Source organism: Ambystoma mexicanum, chromosome 1p (assembly GCF_040938575.1).
Source record: "Ambystoma mexicanum isolate Mex_15411 chromosome 1p, UKY_AmexF1_1, whole genome shotgun sequence".
In the NCBI taxonomy this organism is placed as follows: Eukaryota; Metazoa; Chordata; class Amphibia; order Caudata; family Ambystomatidae; genus Ambystoma; species Ambystoma mexicanum.
The window spans coordinates 510,755,560-510,783,157 of NC_090921.1; the positions used below are offsets into that span (position 1 = coordinate 510,755,560).

The 27,598-nt window shown below is 45.1% G+C and overlaps 1 protein-coding gene across 2 annotated transcripts in view; it reads left to right on the forward strand.

The window, feature by feature from the left end:
• The window catches only part of STAP2 (signal transducing adaptor family member 2), a 226,550-nt gene that overhangs the window by 180,411 nt on the left and 18,541 nt on the right, over positions 1–27,598 (forward strand). Inside the window, exon 12 of one of the 2 annotated variants that reach the window (XM_069649377.1) lies at positions 8,077–8,184. In XM_069649377.1, the coding sequence (XP_069505478.1) occupies positions 8,077–8,184 (108 nt within the window). Of the gene's footprint in view, positions 1–5,803; positions 6,283–8,076; positions 8,185–27,598 lie in introns of those variants that run through there. The other variant, XM_069649378.1, reaches the window with a different exon arrangement.

Genomic DNA, 27,598 nt, shown 5'->3' on the forward strand with positions numbered 1-27,598 from the left:
TATAGCGAGGGGGATTCAGAGGCTATGGGCATGGTGATTCCCCTCCGAAGTCCTAGCAGACGCAGTATTGAGAGATAAGATCAAAGGGAAGATAGAGGAATTATTCTAATTCAATTTGATGCAAGAGACCCCCGTAAATGTGACGTGGGATGCCTTTAAAGCGACTATTTGCATTTTAATAGTAGAAGCAGTGATTAGACGTAAACAAAAAATAGCTCTAGAATTGGAATTGGAGCTTTTGTTCGGGTTGAGTGGTCATTTCCCATTTGGACTTTGGCAAGGATGGGCTTTAGCCCGAAATGTATAGATAAAATAAGGATGAACTATAAACAACCGCTCGCTCGATTACTGTTTTATGGTCAACTCTCTTCCCCAATTACACTGCAACAAGGGACTAAACAGGACTGTCCCATGTCACCACTACTATTGGCTATTGTCTCGAGCCGTTTCTCGCCAGAGTCCGACAGAGAGAGGATATACAAGGGATTAGGTTTGGAGGGATATCACATAAAATGATGGCCTATGCGGACGAGATGCTGCTACTCGTGTCCGATTCGGCACATACACTATCTGCAGTAGAAAGAGAGCTAAAGAGCTATGGGTCGGTGGCAGGGTTGAACATAAACCACACTGAAATCAGAAATCCTGAATCTCTCTCTCCCGCCAGGGCAAGTTCATTCAAACACAATTTGGCTGGACGCAAAAGGGAATTAAATTGTTGGGTGTCACCATAACTCCTAAGATTGCCGAGATTTATGAGGCTAACTACCCCCCATTATTGAAAGAAATTTCGGGTTAACTAGTAAAATAGGGTCCGTTAACAGTATCCTGGCTGGGTCGTATCAATTCTGTAAAATTGGCTAACTTCCCAAAAGCACTTAACTACTTTCAAGCTCTCCCAATCTGGGACCCGGCACCCTTTTTCAAAAAGCTACATAGAGCGATATTATCATTTGTCTGGAACAACAAAACCCCATCCGTGGCTAGTGATGTATAAATGACTCCTACAAATAGGGGAGGTCTGGGTCTGCCTAATTTCCACAAATTCTACCAAGCCGCACAGATTCAAATTGTGAAAGACTGGTGGGGAGCAGATATTTGGAAGCGGTGGGTACAGATGGAGCGAGCAATAGAAGGGCCACAGCTTGGCGACACCTTACGGCTCCCCAAATCTGGCCATACTCCAAATAGCCATAAGAGCAGGATTACGAGTTTAGTAGAAGAGGTATGGGATACAGCTGTTAAGCAATATACATTGCGACTTTTCCTTCACCCCTCACACTGTTGTTTTTTAATCCCCAATTCACCTTGGGCCTTGACTCGCGGGCATTCACTAGATGGAAACAGGTGGGTTGCACGAAATTACGTGATATATTTCAAGGAAAAAAGGAAACCTTTTCACTAATACAAATTAGAACTGGGATTAAACGAACTAGCTCGATTCCAATACTTTCAGGTCCGGCATTGGATAATGGCTCCTCCAAATAAGCAAGCGGCAACCAGAGAGCTGACGCCGTTCATAAAATGTGTTACCTCCAACCCAGGGAACAGGGCCCTAATTTCGAACATATATAAAATTATCTCCGAGGCTTCCCCTAATACCTCTATGCATTCCAAACATCGGTGGCAGTTAACGCTGGGGAAACAGATTTTAGAAGAAGAATGGGAAAGGCTTTGGAAAGAAATCCCTAGACTCACCTGCCCGATCCAAATAAGAGAACTTTGGTATAAGGTGTTAATGCAATGGCACTATACGCCAGCCCGTTTACACAAAATGAGATTGTCCATCTAAGATCAATGCCGGAGAGAGTGTGGTATGCTCGGGAACTGGGGCATATATGGTGGGGCTGCCCGATTCTGAAGACTTATTGGTGGGAGATGAATGCACAAATGGTGCAAATGTTTGGCTCGTTCAAACCTTATACCATTAAGTTTAACATTCTGCTGATATGAGAGGCAAAAATAAGACACATGTCTAAACAAAAAATGTAAAGCTCTTGTTACATTGGCTGCTTTACTGGGGCTTGTGCATAAATGGAAATCTAAAGCTCCACCGCAGATGAGAGAATGGCTGTCTAGAGTTTGGAACTTTGTCGCACTTGAATGGATTACATACTCTTTGCAGGTGGACCTACTGAAATTCTCACATGACTGGACAGAGGTGCTTATCTTTCTACAGAATGACTATAATATTTGCTATTGCCCTCAACAGCTTCCAATCCTTGGGATTCAGTGACATTAAAAATATTGTAAACATTGTACCATGCAGAGGGGACGGGGGCGGCGGGGGGTCCAGGGAGGGGAAGGGGACATTCAAAGCAGGGGTTTGTTACTGTTCATTATTTATGAAATGCCAATAAAAATAAAAAAGAAAACACTATTTCTGACCATCATAGCAGCTAGATTCCTTTCCCTTTTCTCTGGATCTACGCTGCCCTATCTGCCTATGTATCAAGCAGTTCATTTGTCTTCTTTATTTACTGCAGAAGGCAGAGGAGAATAGCTTCAAAGACTTGCTCCCAGAAAGGGTCCTAGCCATTACATTACGAGCCCAGACAAGCGCAAGAATGCTTATGTAGCCGTGCATAGACTACGGAGGATCTTCCAAGGGACTGGCAATCTTAAAATGAAGCCACTTACCATTTTCCGCTACATGGCGATCTTGCCAAATCCACTAGACGCACAGCAATATCTACCGCATTTCTTTGAGGCACCCCCATTCAGGAGATCTGAAAGGCACCCACTTGGTCTTCATTGTAAATGTTTGATAGACACCACTGTCGTCTGAATTCACTGGCTCAGGCAGAAGCCCTTTCTGGAAATTTGGTGTTCCAGCTGCGCATATCCCATCTTATTACTTACCAACATGCCTCCAAATATGCCTTTTCTGCTGGTGGACTCTTTAAAGAGTATAAGACTTCACAGAGAGTTACCCATTGGAACAAATGAGATACTTAACTCCATCAACCATGGTTGGATGGATACTATGATTTCTCTCCATGTGGCAAGATGTCTCTGAGGACCTGTGAGTCCAGGCATCAGAAATGGCAAATGGGTTGCAATTTACAAGCTGCTAGGCACCCTGGGTATACCTAAGAACTCATAGTGCAAAACAGAAAAGGATTCTGGGGTCCCTCCCAACTGTAAAGAGATATTCCAGAGAAGAATCTGCAGATGAAGGACAGATTCCAAGTTACTCGCTCATGAGAAGCCTCTGCCTTCTCAAATATCTTTTAGCATCTACTCCGTAATCCAGTTCCCCTACATAACTGATTCCTGCCGCTCTCCTCCATGAGGGTTCCAGAATTCCAAAGACGATGATCTACTCCTTATGAGGTCATACACCCCCTCAATCCAAAAGCTATCCCTACTTTTGGCACGACCTGGTGAACCGCTTACCTGTCGTGGGCTGATCCATGCTGGCGTTTTCGCCACGGGATGAGACGAACAGAGTTACGGCCGCAGACTCTTGTTGGTGCTGCAGTGTCCTCCATGAGTGATGGGCCTGTTATTTATTTCTCTAATAAATAACCCCCTAACTGACAGGGCCTGTTTGGGGCCGGGGGTTACATCTGTAATAGTTCACTACTCGACTTTATAACGCACATCACCTCTACCAGAGTCCCACGAAAATATTCAGTCAGTTGGACACATAATCAGTGTTCTTGACTCGCGTACTCTCCCGACAGTCTATCACGGCACCCATCCACTAGCCAGCTCTCCATGGTCCGCTATCAAGGACTTATCTGCCCCTCCCTAACACGATCTGGCTAAAATGCACGTGCGCATTCTAAAATACTCCTGTCAATTAAAATACCTCGGAATTTGGTCCCCAAGGGCGTTCACCCCACAGCGCTTTGAGGTCATACCAATAGCATTAGGCGCTATACAAATGCCATGTAACATAACATGAACATTTTATAGTTTTATATTTACACCCCCGAACAAAGGAGACCATGTAAATTAGCATTCTTAGTGACAGGCTTTTAACACCCACCACTGCTAATGTGCTCTAAGCCACTTGGATGGGGCTTGACCTCAGCGCTTCACCCAAATGGGGTCAGATAGCCAGCGCAAATTCAAATATAAGGACTGCACCCAGGAATTGAACGTACATTGATAATCTGGCATAAACTGTCTTGCACCTGCTCCTTCTGTAAATCACATGTGCTCTAGGGGAGTCCACTGCGAAGCGAGTTATGTGGCCACAGAGGTGCAAAGGCATTTGGCACTGGCACCTTGGCACTGGCAGATCTTTAACTCGCAGTGGTTTAAAATAAAGCTGTGATTCACAAGAAAGTGATAATCAAAAATGTATTTTTTTTTAAAAACGTTTTGTTCTCCGATATCTTTTAGCACCAACAGAATGGGCCTCGTTACAACTGTGGCGGCCACGTTCATTCTGGGCCGCCACATTACGAGTCCTGCAGCGGGTCCCGCTCTGGACGCCTGGCCAGACCAGACGTCCAGAGCGGGACCCGCTAGCAGTACAGGATGCTAACAACGGGCCCGTCATTAACGGGCCAGCTGTTAGCATCCTCTCCCTTCCCATTGATCCCTATGGGGGCTCACATGGGAATAGGGACGTACCGGGTCCGGGTCCCGTGAAAGGGAATTACCGGGCCCTCCAAGGTCGGAATGACCTGGTAAGTCCCCTTTTGCGGGACCCGCTAAAAATGGCATGGCTACCTCCAAAATCGTAATGAGGCCCAATGTCTGCCTCCGAGTTTGCTATTCAAAATCCTACTCGCAGTTTTTAGGCGATCTCAGATAGTTGTATTCCCTTATGCTCATTTGTTTAATGAATGTACAAGTCAACCAATAGTCTGACCCGTGCTATCAAACCAACGTTATATTTACCACAGAGCTATGATGCTCAATTGGTTATTTATCAAAGCAGTTCGACTTGATCCTATAATGTAATCCGTTTCACTGCATCCAAATGGAAAACCCCTTTCTGCTCCTTTCTCAGTACTTGCTCCTTTTGGCTTTTCCTTATCCGTTCAAGCACAAAGCAAATACCATCACCTGGTCTGTGACCAGTCTCCACATCATGGGATACTAATAGCACTGCCAAGGCATCATTACATAGACACTCAATGGCATGCCCTGCAATACTTCTTTTCACCAATATGCATAAGTCACAAGAGGACTGTATTCATTATCTGAGGTTTTGTATGTTATTAGTCATTGTTATACTGATCATTCAAGCTATATTACCAAGTAATATTTCTCACACACTTGGGAAAACTGGACATATTTTGCTTGCTGGCGTGCCTTCCTGCACTATGACAAACTCATACTATAGGGGTAAGTGATGTAACATTAATATATTGTCTTATTGATTATACTGATAACTTGCTGAGACACATGTCTTGTAGCAGTTTTAGAAACACTCATACATTTAAGAGCCTACTGAGATTTAAAATGGTCCCCGGGTAGTAGATATAGGCATGACGTAACTGTCATCTAGACGGGAAAGAGTTTCGAAATGATTGTATTTCTCACACGTGTGTCAAAATTCCTGTGATTTGGGATAGTGGGAAAACTGGTTGATTGGAGATAGTGACCATAGTGTTAAGCCACCTTTTGTACCTGTTCATCAGGTTGAAGTCATATCAGTGATGGACAAAGTCACGAAAACGCAGGTTTCGAATTATAGACAGCACCGTGCAATTGGCAAATTCTTGATTACCACCCGCTCATACAGTGCGAAGTAAAACAAATGCTGCTGCTTTAGTCTTATGAATTTTTCCTGTACAAACTAGACATTGATTATACAAAATGATTCCCATTTTTTTAGGATTCTTTTCCCGTCCGAAATGTTGCTAGTCGAAAGAAGATGCGGCTGTGTGACATTGTTGAAGACAAGTAGTAGTATGCCCCGGGGAAGGCTGAGAGACAATATGCAATCTCTGAAACATGTCGACATTTTATGTTCTTAGTGATGTCCTCTGTGTCTTGACTCAGCCTATCGGTGACAGGGGTTCCCTATGAAATCACCTGCAAATAAATAAATAAATAAATACCAATATGCCAAGTTAGTTGTAATGGGTGACAATTCTCTCAGTTGAAACCCAGGTGCTATGCATATTTTATTGTAATTGATGAAGCTCTATCATTTGTCTCAAGTGTCGGCGGGTATAGCATGTGGACATGTTACATTGTATAACTATATCATGGAATGTTACTAATGATTATGTATAGGACACTTTTCACGTTATTTTAATCAAGTCATAAAATAATGTTTTTATACATAGAAATAAAACAAACCAAAATACATTGTTGGACTGAGATTTGTACAATCAGCCCTCTGTGAGGGAACAAAGACACATGTATTACATTTGAATACTCTATTTGGTTAGCAACGAGTGCTTTGAAAAGATACTGTGTGCAGAAGTCTGTGCGGCCGGGCAGTGCCATTGCATTTTAAGTAGCAGTGTCAGAAACATTGACTGGCTCCGGTATAGAGACAATGGGGCAAGCGAGGGGGCAGCACTGGCAAGACCCCATTACAACATACAGGGAACAGAATTTAGATCATGGAATATTTGCCAATGTTACAGGTTTCTCATATTCAGTATTTAGATTTGGGGCTGAGGGAGGCAGGTGACTACCAGATGACAACTTGGGGGAATTTGGTGTTGGGGCGTAGGGAGCTCCAGTGTAAAGCAGGAGTAGCAGTGGCACGTAGCATCGTGATGATGAGGTGCAGAGAGGACGAGGAGTGCGAGAGTGTGTAGTGTGAGAAGGGGCGAGTAGAGAGAGGGAGTTAGCAAGATGATGGGGATGGGCAACCCATGGAGAGATTTGAAGACCGGATGGAGGAATTTGAAGAGACATCGATTGAGCAAGGACAACCACACAACTGGGAGGTGGTGGGTATGGATCGCCGGAGGTTAGAGAGCGGGTGGGTAGCAAACTTGAGCAGCTGGTCAAGTGAGGTGAAAGAGTATGGAGAGAATCCCATAAGAAGGCGGGGAGCAAGAGCTAAACTGTTGAAGGCAAGGGTGGAAATAGGAGGATTGGCTGGGTGGCCACACAGGTATTAGTAATGAATTCCTGTTGTTTTAGTTCATTTTCAAACAGAAACCTGGATTGTGGGCCACGGGGGGGGGGGGGCGGGCGGGAGGGGCGAGGGTGTCAGGTGGAAAGGAGACAAGTGTAAATGATTGATTGGAGTAAAAGTAACTACTCTAAAATGTCTTCTGTTGTGTATTAAAAACTCGGAATATGGATTCTCACAATTTAGTTGAAATCCCTGTTCCCCTCCAGTACTGCATTTGGTTGAAATACAGCTGGAGAAAAGGCAACCATTGGGATCTTTCTTGTTTTTCTTTTGACTCACCGTTGACCTTTCTCCGAAAGATGTGATCACTCCACCAATTCCTTCTTCCTTCCATTGATGCACATGATGAAAGACTTCCGCCACCAAAGGATCTACTTTCATCCGAGTACTTCTATATGGAGATGGTGTAAATGCAATCCTCCATTCCTGTAATGTGTGATAACCATTCAAGTCACCATTCAGACAAGGTATGGTGTAAATGTAAAAACACTCACCTGACGGGATCCTTCCTCAGAACATTGGTATCATGTCATTGGCCTGCCAAGAGTATTTCTCCTCAGAAGGTAAAAGATGGCAGAAGTTGCCCCACATGCTATTCCTCTGAGAGGATGTAGCTTTGCTTGGTCCTCTCTCCCAGGAATGGCATAATCACACTTGCCATTTCCAGTGACAGATGGCATACATTCAAGCTCTCTAAAAACGAGAGGTTGGGTTATTTCACTCCCCTCTCCCTCTGAGAGATCTAATAATATCACTTATTTCCCACTTTCCCTCTGAGGTGGTTGGACTTTCTTTGCCTCTTACTCTCTAAAGACGGTATACTTTTTTGAATGTGTTGGTTGAATTATACAAATATCCTTTCCCAGCGACCGATCCTGCAAAATTTGGGGTGGTTGAGAGTGGGACTTAGTGGTGCAAGAGAAGGTCATGACATCTCGAATCAGCAGTTCCAGGATCAATTAGTAAAGAAGGGTCTCAAATGAATGATTTTGTCTTCTTTCTGCCAGATGCCCCGTACCCCGGAAGTGGATCGCCAATCGACAGCAGAGGGTGCACGGATGTAGTCAGAACTCAACCCCGGCTGCCTAGACAAGTGCCAACCCCAAGGGAAAGAGGTGAGGATAACTTTTTACTGCTTTTGTAACAACTACATCTCAAAATGAAAATTGTCTATATAACATTTATGTGCAGCGTTTTGTACCCTGAAGAAGACAACAGACAGTGACAACAGTAGACCAACAAAGGATATAGCAGGCAATGGTATATGGCCTGCAGAGTTTGCAAACAAAGGTCATAGACAATTACATATGGTCAGTAGGGTATGCAATAAAAGGAAGCAGCAGACAGTGCTAGATGTTCTGTAGGGTATGCAAAGAAAGGAAGCATCATCCACTGATAGATGTTCTTTCGGGTATGCAAAGAAAAGAAGCAGCAGACAGTGATAGATGTTCTGTAGGGTATGCAAAGAAAGGAAGCAGCAGACAGTGATAGATGTTATGTGGGGTATGCAAACAATAAAGGAGGCAGCAGACGCTGATAGATGTTCTGTAGGGTATACAAACAAGAAATGAAGCAGCAGACAGTGATAGATGTTCTGTAAGGTATGCAACGAAAGGACGCTGCAGGCAGTGATAGATGTTATGTGGGGTATGCAAATAAGAAATTAAGCAGCAGACAGTGATAGATGTTCTGTAGAGTATGCAAAGAAAGGAAGCAGCAGACAGTGATAGAGGTTATGTGGGGTATGCAAAGAAAGGAAGAAGCAGACAGTGATATATGTTCTGTAGGGTATGCAAACAATAAAGGAAGCAGCAGACAGTGACAGATGTTCTATAGAGTATGCAAAGAAAGGAAGCAGCAGACAGCAATAGATGTTCTGTAGGATATGCAAGGAAAAAAGGACGCTGCAGACAGTGATCGATGTTATGTGGGTTATGCAAACAAAGTAAGCAGCAGACAGTGATAGATGTTCTGTAGGGTACGCAAACAAAGTAAGCAGCAGACACTGATAGATGTTCTGTAGGGTATGCAAGGAAAGCACGCTGTAGACAGTGATAGAGGTTCTGTGGGGTATGCAAAGAAAGGAAGCAGCAGACAGCGATAGATGTTCTGTAGGATATGCAAGGAAAAAAGGACGCTGCAGACAGTGATCGATGTTATGTGGGTTATGCAAACAAAGTAAGCAGCAGACAGTGATAGATGTTCTGTAGGGTACGCAAACAAAGTAAGCAGCAGACAGTGATAGATGTTCTGTAGGGTATGCAAAGAAAGGAAGCAGCAGACAGTGATAGAGGTTCTGTGGGGTATGCAAAGAAAGGAAGCAGCAGACAGTGATAGAGGTTCTGTGGGGTATGCAAAGAAAGGAAGCAGCAGACAGTGATAGAGGTTCTGTGGGGTATGCAAAGAAAGGAAGCAGCAGACAGCGATAGATGTTCTGTAGGATATGCAAGGAAAAAAGGACGCTGCAGACAGTGATCGATGTTATGTGGGTTATGCAAACAAAGTAAGCAGCAGACAGTGATAGATGTTCTGTAGGGTACGCAAACAAAGTAAGCAGCAGACAGTGATAGATGTTCTGTAGGGTATGCAAAGAAAGGAAGCAGCAGACAGTGATAGAGGTTCTGTGGGGTATGCAAAGAAAGGAAGCAGCAGACAGTGATAGAGGTTCTGTGGGGTATGCAAAGAAAGGAAGCAGCAGACAGTGATAGAGGTTCTGTGGGGTATGCAAAGAAAGGAAGCAGCAGACAGTGATAGATGTTCTGTAGGGTATGCAAAGAAAGGAAGCAGCAGACACTGATAGATGTTCTGTGGGGTATGCAAACATGAAAGGAAGCAGCAGACATTGGTAGGTGTTCTGTGGGGTATGCAAAGAAAGGAAGCAGCAGACAGTGATAGATGGTCAGTAGAGTATGCAAAAAACAAAAAACAAGTCGTAGAATGTGATGTTTTGTCTGTATAGTATACTAACAAAAGAAAATGCAGAACATTATACATGATCTATAGTGTATAAATAACAAGGGAAATAGCACTCGGTGCTATACCGTTTGCAGGTTATGAAAATAAAGAGGATGCCAGGAAGTGATGTATGGTTCGTTCAATATTGAAATAGCAGACAGTGAACGATGATCTGTAGAGTTTAATGATAAAGGAAATTGGCAACTATATATGTTATGTAGAAGGGATTAGGAGCAAAGGAGATAACAGGCAGCAGTGATGTTTTATATAAAGATTTTTGCACAGCACTAAACATGTTACTATTCGGCCACTCCTGATCGGGGTTGATATTCTCAGGTCCAGATGTTGTATAATATCAAGTAGTTGTTGGATTTGAGGGGCCCGCCAGGAATCGTGCTGCGCTTGCTATAACCCCTTATAAGCATGGCAGGGCAGGACGCGATTGGTGGTGGGTTCTGAAGAGGACTTGTCAGTAGGTCAGGGCAGGGTAATGCTGGTGTTGTACAGGTCATGCATATCTGTTGGTCTAGAGTGCCTGGTAGTCCAGTCAGTGAAGAGGGCATGTGGCTACATTGGTTACTAGTCATAAACTACACCAGAACATTAATTGGAAACGTAGCACCATGACACAGTCCACAAGACAGGCAAGGGATTTAAAGTGACTGCAAAACAGTATGTAGAAATATTTTTAAAAAACCTAAATACATACATAAATAAACAAATACATGATCTGTGGAGATGTATATCAGAGAATGAGACAGTGATACAGGAAGATATAATACAAGAAGATATATCTAGAATTATAGATGGATAGTTTTCAACTGTCTGAGATATAGTCCAACAAGGGATTCCTAGGGACATGTGATAGTCAACGAGAGCAAAGCTTGAGTTGCCTATTATGTCACTCTGAGTGCTGAGGAGGAACACACATGTAGGTGTGTGCGAGCCATGTGTGATGTTATGTTGTGCACGTCCCGCCCTGCACCATCTCCCTGAGCGGGTGTAGAGGGAGGAAGGAGAGGTCCTATGTACAACATAAAAACTACATGATTGCCTCTCCCCACAGCAACCCAACTGAATAGATGTGTTATAAAACATTACCTTTCTTTCCTAAGAATCAGTGTTTACAAACATTAAGATCAAAATTAAGATAGACTAAAGTTAATGCATGGGGCTCAATGTTACCAATCTTTTCTGTACGTAATTACTGTGTTTCAACTATAGAATTGAGAATAGGATCACTCCAGTCCCTGAATATATGATCAATTTCTTTTAAAAATGCAAGTAATGCTGGTGACAAAAATAATTGCCATGCATTCATTAGTGGAGACCACAGCACATCAGAGCAAACTCCCGTCCCAGTGGGTATACATTTCCCCAAGTACAGTCAACGCCTCTGAAGAAGTGTGGACACTTTAAAATAAGGTGATGCAACAATTCATTATATTTTGTTGTGCATAATCTACACATATGTTTTTCCTCAGAGATAGGCAAGTACCTAGGACCTCTAGTGTATGACGCAAGTTGAAATTTAACTTTTGTAGAGGAGCAGCTGGATATTTCATCCCTACCTCCCATCTCCTCACCTCTATCATACTGGAACAGCAGGAGAAGAGCCCTATGTAGAACACCAGGTATCATCCCAATACCACATTGAGTGTATGAGAGACAGTATGCACTCAGACAACCATATTGAATGTACCCTTGCACTGAAAGGGTGGAAGAATGTTGATACACACCACTGGACATAATAGAGCTATAAGTGAAATCTGACAAGAGCAGAGTGATGTCATGAAGGGAAGACACCGAGATGTACTGAAACGATATAAAAATACTTAAGAAGAAAGATGTAACTGAAGTAACAAGAGAAACATGTAATGAAATACGAAGAAATCATATATGTAAAGAAGATAAAGTAGCCTGCTGACTAATAGGTGTATGCATGCAGAAACGCAAGGTAGACAAGACATATAGAAGCTTGCTGCAGAGAAAAACCTAACGTGGCTATAGCAGCCATGATAGACAGATGACGTCGGACATGTGTTGAAAGCAATCAAGCCACCTCTGAGACAGACCAGGGCTGCAGAGTCAGGAGACACTGGAAAAATAGCTTTGTCTGAGGAATAAAGAGGAGTCTATTGACCTGGGACCAAGGATGCTACTTCAAGGAATAATTGTGAGGCACAAGGGGAGTCAAAAGGATAAGCCATGTACGTAAGACAAGAGGAAAACATGGAGCCAAGTATTGGACATAAAAGTGTGGAAAGCCTATGCAAGATAGGGTGAGCAAGTCTCTAGAGGCAGAGAGGAGTAATGACACCCAGTACAATTGAATCAAATAGTAGTAAATAGAAAGTTGAGATGGACAAATTCGTGGTCTCCTCACACGTGATTCAGAAGTCGAAAACAAGGGCTATTCATTAAGCTGTGGACGAAGATAATGGTGTACCTACACTCCCTTAAAAATCCCAGAAATGAGAACAGGCTGCTTGGTCAACTACAAAGGAGAAGCTTTGGCTTAGGGCCGGACTGATGGGAGAAACTGGATTAAATGGAAAAGTGGAGAGTAGTCTGACATTACTCTTGGCACCTAGGGTCCATTTTGCTTACGTGCTGCGAACAAGCCAAAAATCCAAGGTTGGGAAAGCATGCCAACCAATCAGAGGGTCTATGTAGCAACATGCTATACAATGTTGCAAAGACCTGCCATTGTTCCGCTATAATCTGTATTATATTTATTTAGAGGTGGTTTGAGGCGTGCCTAACAGATCAGAGGCAGCCATTATTGTCAGTAACACTTACATATTATTGGTATATATATTCCCTTAACCATTCCTCCCTTCAATAGGTTTTACAGTTTTGCACGTAGGATGAAGTCACAGCCGATGTACATTGAGGTATAAAACCTTTGTATAATCAAATTTGGGTGTGAGTTTGTGGGCTACAGCTTATTGTTTGCCAGATTCCCCTACTTTATTTTATGTTGTTAATAAAGTACTACTTTGCCATATTCTTTGAGTCTGTCTGGTTATTTGGGTCCGAGAACCGTTATTGGTAATTCCATCTAGCACATGAGATGCTTCAAGGTGCTAGAGCACACCTTAATAACAGCTGATTATGTGCTGGGCAAGGAAATGTAATAATATAGGGCATGGGAGATCGTGAACACGATAACATTTCTGCAAATGCTTTGATCAGTTTTAAGCCACTAAAATGTTCGATGTTCTTTATAACGTCTACCTCTCTTCATTTCTTATTTAATTTCTTCAGGTTACCAATTGCTGTTTTACTCTGAATATTATCAAACATATCTCTGATTCACATTCAAGCACACATTGTTGAGGCCCAGATCCCCTTCATGTGTTAGCACATTATCTGGGGTGTTGTATAATGTATTTATGTCAGCTATCAGCATGTCATAATAGAAATGTAGTCTGCTCCAGGTGCATGTATATGGTCATGATTTCAGCCCAGTTCTATTCTTATTATGGCCACAAGGTACAGAGCGTGGGAGATTCCAAATAGATCATCATAGCGAGCCTTCCAGGGCATTTAGCCAATTCCATGATGCACAGTTCAATATTTCCAACCCATAGGTTATACTGGCAGTGACCTTTGTTTTGTAGAATTCAATCCAAGGTTTCAATGAGTAGTTACAATACATCATTAGAATTATTTTCATGTGTATTATAAAAGCTTTTATTTTGGATCACAGGCTGTTACCATATTCAATTGGTGGTTGTTGGCTATGAGGAACCCTAAATATGTTGGCTTACTAACCTCTTCTATCATGTGGCCATTACCAAACCACTTGCATTGCTTCCTTTTCCGTCTTTTCTGGAACACTAGTATTTTAGATTTCTTAGGATTCAATTCTCGTGTATTGCTTTTGACGAAGTGCGAGGAATAATTCAGACTTCGTTTTAACCAATTGGTGTAGTGTCCAGCAAAGCGATGTCATCTGCATATGATAACCATCCAATCGAAAGACTTCAGAGTTTTGGTGGAAACAAATGATGTTTTAGGAGTGCATCGCTGATGTCCGAAATGTACAGGTTAAAAAGACAGGGGGCGAGTATGCACCCCTGTCTTAAGCCAGTATTTCTCCTGCGAAAGGGTCCCCCCTGAATCCAGACGAACGTGCAGTCTATTATCAGTGTGGAATAATAACAGCATCTTTAGGAGACTTTACGGAATGTTCCATTCACACACTTTTCCCCATAGTATATTCCTATTTACTGTGTGGAAGGCTGCCGCCATTTCTGGGTGGATAGCTCAGCGGCAACGTGCGTGCCTTGGAAGCAAGACAACACTAAGCCACACAGGTTCGATCCCCGGGTCCGCGCTTAGAAACCTCTGGGTGTTTAAGCGCGTTATAAATACGCAACTAGGACAAAAATAAAAAATAAACAATTACGCAACTAAGACAAAAACAATTCCTGTAACAGCTCCTCGATGTGTGCGGGCTGCGTGAGCACTTTAAAAATGTAAAATAAAAAAAATAATAAAGCAGCTGAATATAGCGCTGTCTCTTTTTTCTACTGGCTTTCCATTGACATAATCCGTAGACTATACTATTAAGATCAGTGCCCATACTTTGATATATGCTTAGAGGTCCTGATTGGCGCATGTCATCACATTGTTGCTTCCTACGTATTACTTGTATATATAGGATGCCCCGGTTTTGAACTCCATTACCACAAAAATAATCTGGGTGAGGATCAAGGGTGGGCCTTGATGCAGGGCTGGTCTGCGCGGCGGAAGGTACTCAGGCAGGGGATGGGCTCTGGAGCAGGGATTCGCCTTGGCACCAGAGATCAGCCTTTAAATGGGGAAAGGCCACAGAGCATAGACAGGAGGCCAAACACAAATGGGTGTCAGGGCACTGATGTGCCTTGGACAGGGAGGGGACTTTTAGCCCCCATACAAGGGAAGAGATGCACAACCAGTAACTGGTTTTATTTGGTCATGCTCACTAAATGTGGAAGAAACACAAACGTGTAGATTACCAGAACACTGTGGAATTTGAAAGTAACATGCGTAGAACTGATCACCCACCCAAGCCGTGCCATTGCAGACATCTCACAGTTCGAGCATGTGCACAACATGCAGAAAGCGCACAACTGTACTGTTTTACAGGACTTTAAGGTTGCAACATGACATCATCAGCCATTTACAAAAACGCCTTGGAAAGCCAGGTTCTGCAACACAGTAAAACGCGCAAGATACGGAGAGGGAACTCCGGAATGGCGTTTACTCTTGTTTGGTTAGAGCACAATTAGCCCAGGGTGATGATATGTGCATCTCAAAATCGTTTTGAGATTTTACCGGACACTGAGAAAATTGTACAAGTTGAGTCTCCAATAGGAATTCGCCCGGTTAGAAATGAAATGGCCGTGAAGGTGGCTATGCTCATTTCCTCAAAGAATGGAATTTTTTGCAGTTTTATGGTGGTGGGGGGGGGGGTGGGGGGGGGGTTTGCTTCTTTAGTGGTCAAAATGTGGTCTGTAAATATCCTCACAAAGGGGCAAATGGTGCCTAAATGTGGTCAAATTACTAATACCCAGTGATGTAAATCAAGAGAGGAGATCTGTGTTGAGGACTGGATTAAAGAAAGGAATAACCAGGCATTGTTGAAAAGACTGACATCTAAGCTGATCAGTATCTCAGAAAACTCAGCAATGCATTCTTGGAAAAAGTGACCTCTCAACTAATGGGTATGTCAGAAGACTCAGCAGTGCATCCTTGGAGAAAGAGACCCCCCCCACCCCCCGCTGATGGGTATCTCGGAAGACTCTCAAGAGCATCCTTGGAGAGAGCATAAGTATCCCAGAATACTCAGCAGGGCATCCTTGCTGAGAGTGTCCTCCTGCAAGATGGCCACCTCGGAAGATTCACAGGAGATTCTTGTAGAGAGCAACCTCCTGTCTCATTGGTATCCCACAAGATTCACTTGGGCATCCTTAGACAGAGTGACCTTCAAACGGATGGGATCCCAGAAGAGTCAGAAGGGCATCTTCAGAGAAAATGACTTCTTGGCTGATGAGTAGATCAGAAGACTCAGGAGGGTATACTTGGAGAAAATGACCATATTAGAAGATTCAGCAGCTCAACTTTCGAGCAAAGGACCTCCTGGCTGATGGATATCTCAGAAGGCTCAGCAGGGGATCCCCGAAGATATTGACCTCCTGGCTGATGGGTATCTCTGAAGACTCAGCAGAGCATCCTTGGAGAGAGTGACATCCAAGCTAATGGGTGTGTCAGAGGATTCAGCAGGGGATCCCTGATGAGAGTGACCTCGTGGCTGATGGGTATCTCTGAAGACTCAGCAGAGCATCCTTGGAGAGAGGGACATCCAGGCTGATGGGTGTGTCAGAGGATTCAGCAGGGGATCCCTGATGAGTGACCTCCTGGCTGATGGTTACGTCAGAAGACTCAGCAGAACATCCTTGGAGAGAGTGACACCCAGGCTGATGGGTTTGTCAGAGGAGTCAGCAGAACATACTTGGAGAGAGTGACACCCAGGCTGATGGGTGTGTCAGAGGATTCAGCAGAACATCCTTGAAGAGAGTGACACCCAGGCTGATGGGTATGTCAGAGGATTCAGCAGGGGATCCCTGGTGAGAGTGACCTCCTGGCTGATGGGTATGTCAGAGGATTCAGCAGGGCATCCTCTGAGAGAGCGACCTCCACACAATGGGTAACTCAGAAGAATTCGGTACACTATGGAAATCATACCAGATCTATAGGCGAGGCTAATCTTTGCATGATTCGTTCACAGGTCATATGATCTATAGCAATTGCAGGAACATGACAATTGCCTTGGCAGAGAGGGTTGGTACGCCTTGAAGGTCATCTCTGCCACAGCAATTGCAGTTTTCCCCCAATCGTAATCTGCATTGTATCGTAGAATATCCCTTTCATGAAAATACATGTACTCTTTTACCATGTACAGTTCATCCTGTGATACTTGAACCCCCGAATGACCAAAAGTGCTTCGAGGCAATGCCAATTGCATTTGGATGCTATACAAATGCCACATTACACAACATACACTGTCTGTATGGATACACCAATAAAAGATGGTGGTTTTGTAGGAATGCGTATGTGGATGGGTGTTAGGGTGACCAGATTTCCAAAACGAAAAACCGGGACGACCAACAACATAAAAGAGGGACTACCCCATCGCTGCCCACCAGTTACTACCCCTGCCCCAACACGCCCCCACAACCACCACCTAATCATATTTCCAGCACTTCTCCTTTCTATAAAGTGTATATGAGCTCATTTGTGCAGTTTTGTCTGTGAATCTTGGCACGTTAATTCAAAAGCGTTTGCTCTAATTGCTATTACATGGCTTGCGCTACAGTTATTTCCAAGCCAGTCTCGGTGGCACAGTCAGTAAGTGTTGTGATTTGTACTTGAAAGGTTGGGGGTTCGAGCCAATCCTCCAACGTCAAAATTCTGAAAGTGTTGTGAAAAATAATTACAATTTGAATTACCATAGCCGCCCAACCATGCAAAGCCGGGACGGGTTTTTAAAATGAAAAAATTCCCGGGATGGAGGGTGATTTCCCAGGACTGTCCTGGGAAAACCGGGACGTCTGGCCACCCTAATGGGTGTGCCATCAGTGGAAAGGAATTGTACGTATGGGGACGGTTGGATCAATAAGAGGAGGGTCGTTTACAACCATCTAATGCACAGCATGTCTGGACATTTAGACTAAAACGAGGTGCCCGTCTTACATTCGTGTAATGTACAACTTGTTGATGGATACGCCATAAATGGGGGTGGTTTACAGCCATGAAGTGTACAGGTCATGGACGGCTACTCCATGAAGAGCAAGGTCTTTGGCGGGCATTCATTATAAAGAGCGCCGATACATAGCCGCGCTATTGTGCAGTTATAAAATGCCCGGTCTACAGCAGGAGTACCCAGCAGTTCATTCATCGTTACTTGCCTTCTGCAGCCGAAGCAGCACTGATGAAAGGTTATCTGGGGGGCCACAGCCTCCTGCTGCAAGGCAGCGAGTCATCCCGCCCCATAGTCAGATTGGTAAGTGTGGGAAAGCAGCCGAGAACTCTGGCCGCACAATGGTATCCAGTTTCTCTTGGACACGGCTGGTCTAATGCGGTCATTCTGTCCTTTAATGTTAAAGGACATTGGACATTTGTACCGCGCGCTATCACCACCGGAGTGGTCCCCTGGCGCTCTGGCGGCTCTGAAAGAGGGGGGGAGGTTGGGTTAGTGGTAAGAAGCATGAAAAGTGCAAGAGAGCAGTAATGTGCTGTTGGCGGTCTCAGCCCGGTGGGTCCGTTGGCTGGGCCTGGGGTGTTTGCGGCCGGTAGACGTTGTGTACTGTTGTGCGAGTCTATGTGTCTTTTTTGGTTTTGTTGTTGCAGTGTAGTGAAGTTTGTGCGGTTCGTTGTGCTGTAGGTTTTGGTTGTGTTGGTTTGGAATGTGAGAGGTGTATGGAGAGGGGAAATTGTTCGTGGATTTGGTTAATTGGCATCTTTAGCCTGAATTGAGGCGCTGGGCTTGTGTAGTCTCCCCTGATGTGCATGTCCTGATCTGGGTCCCTCTGACATTCAAGGTTCCTTACTCCTCTTGTCCCCGCCTCTATCAGGCTCTCTCATAGCCCCACTTGTCCTCCCTTCATACTCCTGTGGCCAGTGCACCTGCCAATGTCAACAAGTCAGGTTGTGTGCTAGTTGCCAATATCTCAGCAATTCCACAATACTCTGGTACCTGGTGGTAACTAAGGGGCGGGTGGGGTAGTTGATTCAGTCTCCTTGCGTGTCGCCCGAGTTCCAGTCTGGTGTCACCCGTCCAGGTGCCGAGGGAGCTTCCCCGTTATTTCTAGGGCTGTCCATGTCCTTTCCAGTTTAGTCATCCTTTTGTCTGTTTCGGCTTTCAGTTTGGGTCAGTGGTGTTGAAGAGCGAGGTTCTTAGTGATTTCCTGAATTTTAGGTGATTTTCTGTGTTTCTTATTTCTTATTTCTTTTGTGATGTTGTTCCAAGTTTTTGCGGCTAAGTGGTAGAAGGAGGTGCCTCCAAGTTTTTTCTTAAAGTATGGTTTGATTTCCAGGCGGACTTTGTTGCTTGATCGGAGGGATCTTATAGGTTTGTAGATGGTTATTTTCTTTTGTAGGAATTCTGCTCCTTGTCCACTGAGTGCCCTGTGTGTTATGCACATTGTTTTCAAGGTGATGCGATGTTTACCTGGGAGCCAGTGTGGTGTTTTTAGGGCTGTGTTGATGCGGTCTCTTCTGGATAGTTTGAGGAGTAGTCTTGCTGCTGCATTTTGGATCCGTTGCAGTTTCTTCAGGTGGTGTTCTGGTATTCCGAGGTAGAGGCTGTTTGCATAGTCGATTATTGACATGATTAGGGCAACGATAGTGAGTGTTTTGTGCGTGAAGGAGAGGAAAGGTAGAATTCTTCTTGCCGTGTGGATGAGGAAAAAACATTTCTTCACTGTTGCTTTTATTTGTGTTTCTAAGGTTAGGGTGTTGTCCATTAGGACGCCCAGATTTTTTACTACCTTCGATGGTGTTGGTGCGTTTCCCATTTCCGTAGGCCACGGGATGGTGGTTTCGTTCTTTTGATCTTTGGATACGATCATGATTTCTGTCTTTCCTGGGTTGATTTTCAGGTTGTTGGCATTCATCCAGATGAAGACTTCTTTCAGGCAGTCGATTAGGGTTGAATGATCGGCATCAGTGTCTTTGATTTTGTAGATGTTATGAGTATCATCTGCGTAGTTGTAGCATGTAATGTTGTATTTTCTGAAGATTCTCATGACCGGAGTCTGGTAGATGTTGAAATATAGTGGAGATAGTGAGGATCCTTGTGGCACTCCACAGTCGTTAACTCGTGGAGTGGATTTGAATGGTTTAATCCATACGGTTCTGTCCTTTCTGCTAGGAATAATTTGGTCCAGAGAAGGGCTGTGTCTGTTATGCCTATGTCTTCTAGTCAGGGTGTCGTGGCTCACTGTGTCAAAGGCTGCGGAGAGGTCGAGCAGAATAAGGGCTGAGGTAGTGTTTGAGTCTGCGTTAGTTTTGAGGTCGTCCCAGATGGATAGTAGTGCTGTTTCCGTTCCTCTTGCTGGTCTGAAACCGACTTGAGCTTGGTGTTTCAGGTGGTGTTTTTCTACGTGTTCTTGGGTCAGTTTATATACGTAGGTGTCTATAAGTTTTGCCGGGTAGGGGATGTTAGAGATCAGCCTGTAGTTGGAGAGGTCATCTACGTCGCCACTTACGTTTTTCAAGAGTGGCTTGATATATGCGGATTTGAAGATCCTCGGTACAGTCCCTGTTGCTAGTGATAGATTTAGAAGCTTTCTGTAGTGTTCTGCTGGCGTTCCTTGTGCGAGGATTGATTTGTAGATGTCTGGGGGACATGGGTCCATGGGTGATCCAGATTTCTTGCTTCATTTTACCAGCATAGTGAATGCCTCTGCTGATATTTCAGGAAAGTTTTGGGGTTTGTGCTGTAGTTCCGTGTTAGGTTAGTTAGGTTGTATGTTGTGGTTGGTTGGTCTCTTTTGTATGGTTTGTCGGATGTCATTGATTTTTTTTTTGAAGTGGTCTGCCAGGTCGTTGGATAGTTTTTCTGAGGGGCTTGGGGTGTTATCGCAGCCTGGTGGGTTTCTTATTTCCTTAATGATGCTAAACATTTCTTTTTGTGTGTTGGCGGCATTGTTGATTCTGTCATCGTAATGTCTTCTCTTCGCCTTTTGAATTTCCTTCTTGTATGTGCGTATTTGTTTTTGGAACAGTGTTTTTGTTTTTGGGGTTGTATTCTTTCCTCCATTCTAGTTCCATCATTTTGTTTTCCTTTTTTCCTCCATTCTAGTTCCATCTTTTTGTTTTCCTTTTTCATGGCACTTAATAGTGGGGTAAACCATTTTGCCATTGCTCTTTTCTTTGATGGGGTGAACGGTTTTTCTGGGGCGATCTTGTCTATTGTATCTGCGATCCATTTGCGTAGTATCTCCGCTTTCCCGTCTAGGTCAGCTAGCTCTAGTTCTGTGGTTGAGGGTTTGGTTAATTCCAGGTGTTCGAATAGGTTGCTTTCTTTGACGTGTTTCCAGTTTCTCTTTGTGGTGGTTGCGAGTTTTGGGGGTTGGATGTAGACTTGAGTAGGTAGAGTGATCACGAATGGGATGATGAGGTGGTCGCTCCATAGTATTTGTATTGGTGGTGCCGTAGTGATGAGTTTTTCGTTGGCGAAAATTGCGTCGAGGGTGTGTCCTGCCGAGTGTGTTGCCCCTTTGACTAGTTGTCGTAGTTTCATGGTGGCGAGTTGTTCAATCAGTGAGTTTTGGGAGTTGCCATGGTTGTCTTCAAGCCAGATGTTGAAGTCCCCCAAGATGATTAGGTGTTCGTGGTTGATGGCTAAGTTGGTGATGGCTTCTATGAAGTTGTCGACGAATGTTGCATCATATGTCGGGGGTCTGTACACCAGGATGAATGTGATGTTGGTTTTTGGGTTCGCCGTTAGGTGTATTACCATGGTTTCGCAGTTGAGGATGTTGAGTGGTTCTTCAGTTTTTATTTTCAGGTGTTCGTTGAATGCTATTGCGATGCCTCCTCCTTTTTATTTTTCCTGTTTATTTGCAGGCATTTGAAGTTGGTTGGAATGCAGCTTTGGAGTGTGATTTTGTAGTTGTCGTCCAGCCATGTTTCTGTGATGAAGAGGATGTCAATGCTGTTGTCGTCGAGAAGGTCGAACATCTCTGTTGAGTGTTTTGACATGGATCTTGCGTTTATTAGATTGCAGTGAAGTTTGGAGGCATTTGGTTTGGGCTTTCCTGTTGAGGTCGTCTTCTGATCGGTGTTGAGGTTTCCTTCCCGGTCGATCTCTTGTTGAGCTGTGGGTTTCGGGGTGTCAGCGTCTTCGAAGAGTTTTTCTATGTTCTGTCTTGGGTTATTTTTGTTTTCATAGTGTTCATCTTCCAGAAGTTGTGTTTGTTGATTGGAAGTTCCTTTTGCTTTGGTGATGTAGGGAGTTAGTTATCGCATGGGTCGTGTGCTTGTTGTTTTTTGTGTTGTTCATCCTTCTTCTACTTGCTTGTGTTCGGTTGTTTGATGTTGCTGTTTCTAACGTTGGATTGGTTTGGTGTGGTTGCCAGTTGTCAGCGAGGTATGGAGTTAGGTAGAGGGATTTGTCCCTTCTCTCAGTGTTGGTTCGATTTGTGTTCCTCTCTGTGGGCGTGCAATCTATTGTTGTTGTTCTAATTTGCTGTTCTGGTGTGTTTGTTCTTTCTTCTCTTCGTCTTTTCCTTGGAATGGGTCGTTTGCGTGGCATTATAGTCTTGAGAGTTGTTTAGTCTTTTGTTTGCTGAAGTCAAGTTGGTCCTGCTTTGGTCTTGTTGTCTGGTGGTGCAGTAGTGGGTGTGAAAGCTGTCCGCTACTAGTTTGGGCTCTGTCTGTCGGTGGTTTTCCATCTGATATTTTGTGACTAGCGCAGTCCCTGTCCTTCGGGAGGATGGGGAGGTGGTTAAGGGTTGTTTATTAGGGTGCTATTGGTGGCTCTCTTTAGTGTCTGTCTCCCTGAGCATTGTTCACTGCAGTGAGCAAGCTATGTGGGTTGGGGGTGGTATCTGCTAGTTGAAGAGTGGCTTGGAGGGGCGCAGGTCGGACTTGCGCCTTGTGGTGCGTGAGCCCCTGATCAGATTCACTGGTGGATTCTGTTTCACTTGAGAGTGAGTTGGTCAGCTAAATCTGATACACCTGTATAGTGGGAGAAAGGCCCATCAATGCAATCTGAGTGACACAAAAAGAGACTTGGGCACAGAGGCCCTGCTAAACTCGAGAGACCTGCACAGTGGGAGAGAGGCCGGTCAATGCAATACAAATGACACAGAATTATGACCTGAGACAGAAAGAAATTTGGGCACAGAGGCCCCGCCAAACCTGCACAGTGGGAGGGAGGCCCAGCAGCGCGATCCAAATATCACACAGTGGAATTGGGGACACAACCCCAGCCAAACTAGAGACACCTGTATAGTGGGAGAGAGGCCTAACAGTGCAATCTAAACATCTTACACTGCAACCTGGGCACCGAGGCCCTGCCAATCTTGAGACACGTGTATAGTGTGAAAGAGGCCCACCAATGCAGTCTCAATATCGTGCAATGCAATTGGGGACAGAACCCCGGCTAAATTGGAGGCACCTGTATAGTGGGAGAGAGGGCTGGCAGTGCAATCTAAATATCATACAATGCAGTGTGCAGTCCCATCAATGCAGTTTGACACAGTGCAATTGGTGAAAAAACTCTAGCTAAATTAGAGACACCTCTATAGTGGGATAGAGGCCTGTCAATGCAGTCTAAATATTGTGCTATGCAGTTGGGGACAGAACCCCAGCTAAATTAGAGACACCCGTATAGTGAGAGAGAGGCCCAGCAATGCAATCTAAATGACACAAAAAGAGATTTGGACACATAGGCCCTGCTAGATCTGAGATACCTGTATAGTGGGAGAGAGGCCTAGTAGTGCAATCTCAATATCGCACAAAGCAATTGGGGACAGAATCCCACCCAAACTAGAGACACCTGTATAGTGGGAGAGAGGCCTAGCAATGCAATCTAAATGACACAAAAAGGGATTTGGGCACAGAGGCCCAGCTAGATCTGAGACACCTGTATAGTGGGAGAGAGGCCTAGCAATGAAATCTAAATATCATACAATGCAGTGTACAGTCCTATCAATGCAGTTTAACACAGTGCAATTGGTGAAAGAACCCCAGCTAAACTAGAGACACCTGTATAGTGGGAGAAAGGCCTAGCAATGCAATCTAAATGCAAATGCAATGCCTTTCCTTTTGTGGTTCCTTTTTTGTGTATGTAGGCATTTCCCTACTGTGTGCCCTGCCTGTGCTCGTGGCCCTTCTGACCATATTCTCTGCTGTGCTTGGGCCCTCACCCGTCATACCTTTCTCTGCAGCATTCAGCATGCTGCCACTGTCCTTTGCACCATCCGCGTGCATTCTGTCACTGATCTTTCTCTATGCAGTATTCCCGCATTCTGTCACTTGATCCCTCCATGCAGTACTCCTGCACGCTGCTGCCCTGCCTCTACGGTGCATCCGCGCGCTGCCAGCTCCTCTTTCCACTGGGCAGTGCTAAAGTATGCTGTGACTGCCCATGTGCATGCAGTGGCCCAGCCCTTCTGTGCATTGCTCCTGCATGCATTCATTATGCACTTTTTCTGTGAAAGGCTTGGACATGCTGCCAAGCTCCAGTGTAACCCCACCTGTCACACCTTGTGTGGATGAATACATCTGAGAATGTAATAGTACAGACATAGAACACGCGCGAAATGAACGAATACATCAGAGAGAACGTTTTCCCAGTCATATCTGTACAGCGTATGGAGTAACACACCAGTGACAAGGCTTTTCCTTTTACTATAACTGTGTGGGGGGCGGTACTGGTCCACTGATCTACTTTTCAGGCTTCACAGGCTGACCTCACACGGCATCCCGCACTCTGTGCCCTTGTTACCTCATACATGCAAACATATCATCCGGAACAGCATGCCAGGGAGATAGGAAAGATAGACACATTGCAACAAGGCATTCATTGTGGTACAATGAAATCAAGGGCCACTTTATCTGCTATGGTCAAACATTTCTACACTGTACACAAGCTTTTAGGACACCGAGATGGAATGTCTTGTGATGATCATAACAGAGACAACAGCAGAAGAAAACATGCTATAACTGCAACTTCCAAAGAGCAAAATACATAGCCTGAAATGGATGCATATTCTACTCAAAATGCTTTTTGGAAGTTTTTTGTCTGCATTGTGAATTTGAGGTGTTTAAGAACAGGCTAAATCAGTGACTCACCCCCTGAAGTGTGCCTGAAAAAACCCTTTATTGAGTCTAGCAATTATCATATAGAATTCCAGAAAACCACATTGGCCCTCATTACGACCCTGGCGGTAAGTGAAAAACGATGCCGGTAAAGGATTACCAGCATCGCTTACCGCTACGGCCGATTATGACCTGAGATAGCGCTAATAGTGGCACCGTAATCAACGGTGCCAGTAAAAGCGCCAGGGCGCGGGCACGCGACCCCCATGCCGTAAATACCGCCATGGCGCTAAGTGGGGAACATTACAAGTCACGCGGACATGCAAATAACGCCTTTGTGAAGGCCGTAAAGTACCTTACCGCCATGGTGCTAATACCGCGATCGCGAACCAACCGTAAATGGCCATGTGCATTGTTCCCAGCTGCCACAGGTGCTCTCAATCAGCACAGGTGGAGGCAATACAGACTGGGCAAGCACAAAAGGAGCACACCCCTTCCCACACCCAGTCACACTCCACAATGAATGCAATACTACTAGCAATGCTGGGGCTGGAGGACCTGATTGCAGTGGAAGTGCTACAACAACAACTACAAGAAGAACAACAACAGGCAGCACAGAGGAGACGCAGGAGGAGAAGGAGGGCAAGGCAGGGCCAGCATGCCCCCCCAGCACAGCCAGTGCCACCACGCAGGCAGCCCCCAATCCCAGGCATCAGAGCCAGTCCATTCAACCTAACCGCTGAGCAGATCCACACCCTGTACCGCCTGGACCGGAACACCATCACCACCATTGTGGACATGATACATGACGACATTGTCAGCCTCATTGAAACACGCACCGCCATCCCACCCCTACTGAAGGTAGTGTCTGTGCTCCACTTCCTGGCCCAGGCACCTACCAACACACAGTGGGGCAACTGCATGGCATTTCACAACCATTATTCTCACGTACGTTGAACCAAGTGCTTGATGCCCTCCTCAAGCACACAGACGAACACATTTCCTTACCACGGACTGCCCAGGAGATCTCAAACACCAAAGTGGGTTTCTATTCACTGCCCGGCATACCTGGTTGCATTGGTGCCATCGACTGCTCCCATGTGGAATTGGTGGTCCCACATGCCATGGAGGTAGCGTACCGCAACCGTAAACTATACCACTCAATCAACGTGCAAATGTTATGTGACTCAAACAAGATCATCACACATTGTTGTGCTCGATACCCCGGATCAACCCATGATTCAATGGTCCTGCGGAACTCCACGATTCTACGTTACATGGAGCGACATGCAGGGCAGAGATCCTGGCTTCTCGGTGAGTCGCATGTTAGGCTCATGGAAATGTGATGTGGGTAGGTGATTGAGGCATAGATGCATACTTCACCTGGTTGAGATGGGGGGGGATGCATACTTCACCTGGCTGAGATGGGGGGGGAAAGAGATGCAAACTTCACCTGGCTGAGATGGGGGGGGGAGAGATGCATACTTCACCTGGCTGAGATGGGAGGGAGAGATGCATACATAACCTAGCTGCGAGTGCCAGAGGGAATGGAGCAAGCTCATACCCAAAAAGCAGCCCAAACTGGACCTGACACCTGACCACATAATGCAAGATGTAAGCAACCCTACCATGCGAATGAAGCGGTGTCCCAACCATCCCACAGACATCTGTTTGTGCACTGTACCAAGTCAGACCGCATTCCCCTCAACAAAATGCAGCTACAAGCAACGACTACAGCCAATACACAGCACAAAACACCATGAACTGAAAGGCCAGTCCCCCATTACTGCGTGCAAAGGAGTCACATGAGGGTCAAATACATCAATACACCACCACACTGACACACAGGCCCAACGAAATTGCATGAAACCATTTGTTGTGCGTAGTGAGTGCATCATGAGGCTGACATCAACGTTGCCAGAATGAAAGCATACAAATAACTGGACATCTGCAAGATCACAGAAACAACAGTCGTGGACTGACACAGTGCATGTGCACTCACAAGCCACTGGACCCCCCAGTGCACACTAATCAATGACATGCAAAACAGTCCATTAGAGGAATACACACATAGCAGTCACATCGTGTGACTCCATTCATGCATGGAAATGGGGTTGAGATGACGAAATAAATGCATGCCATGGTGTCACTTAATGAGGTGAAATATGATGAGTTGACTTACACATACATTGTTGACCACATGCAGGTGATGCAGGCTATCCCTTGAAGCAGTGGCTCCTTACCCCAGTCCGGAACCCACAGAACAGGCACAAGGAGGACTATAATCGTGCCCATACACGAACCCGTGTGGTGATTGAGCAGACATTTGGCCTCTTGAAGGCACGGTTTCGCTGCCTCAGCAGGCCTGGTGGGGCACTCCTGTACCGCCATGAGAAGGTGGCAAAGATCTTCATGGCATGTGTCATGCTACACAATATGTGCATCAGACGGAATGTGCCCCTGCCCCTGACGCAGAACAGCAACCACCTGACGAAGAGGATGACGAGGGTGGGGATGGGGCAGCACCTCAGGGAGGAAGGGATGCACAGGAGGGACGTGACATGCGTCGGACTCTGATCAACCAAATCTTCTAGCACACATGGATGGGGGTGTCACATGGAGATGGCACTTGGGGCACTGGGTGTGTCAGGGACATGGACACTGTAGACTGTTAACCAATAAAACACACGCACGCAATAAGCAATGTTCACACGTGATTTCTGCATAACCAAAAAGTGTATTGAAAAG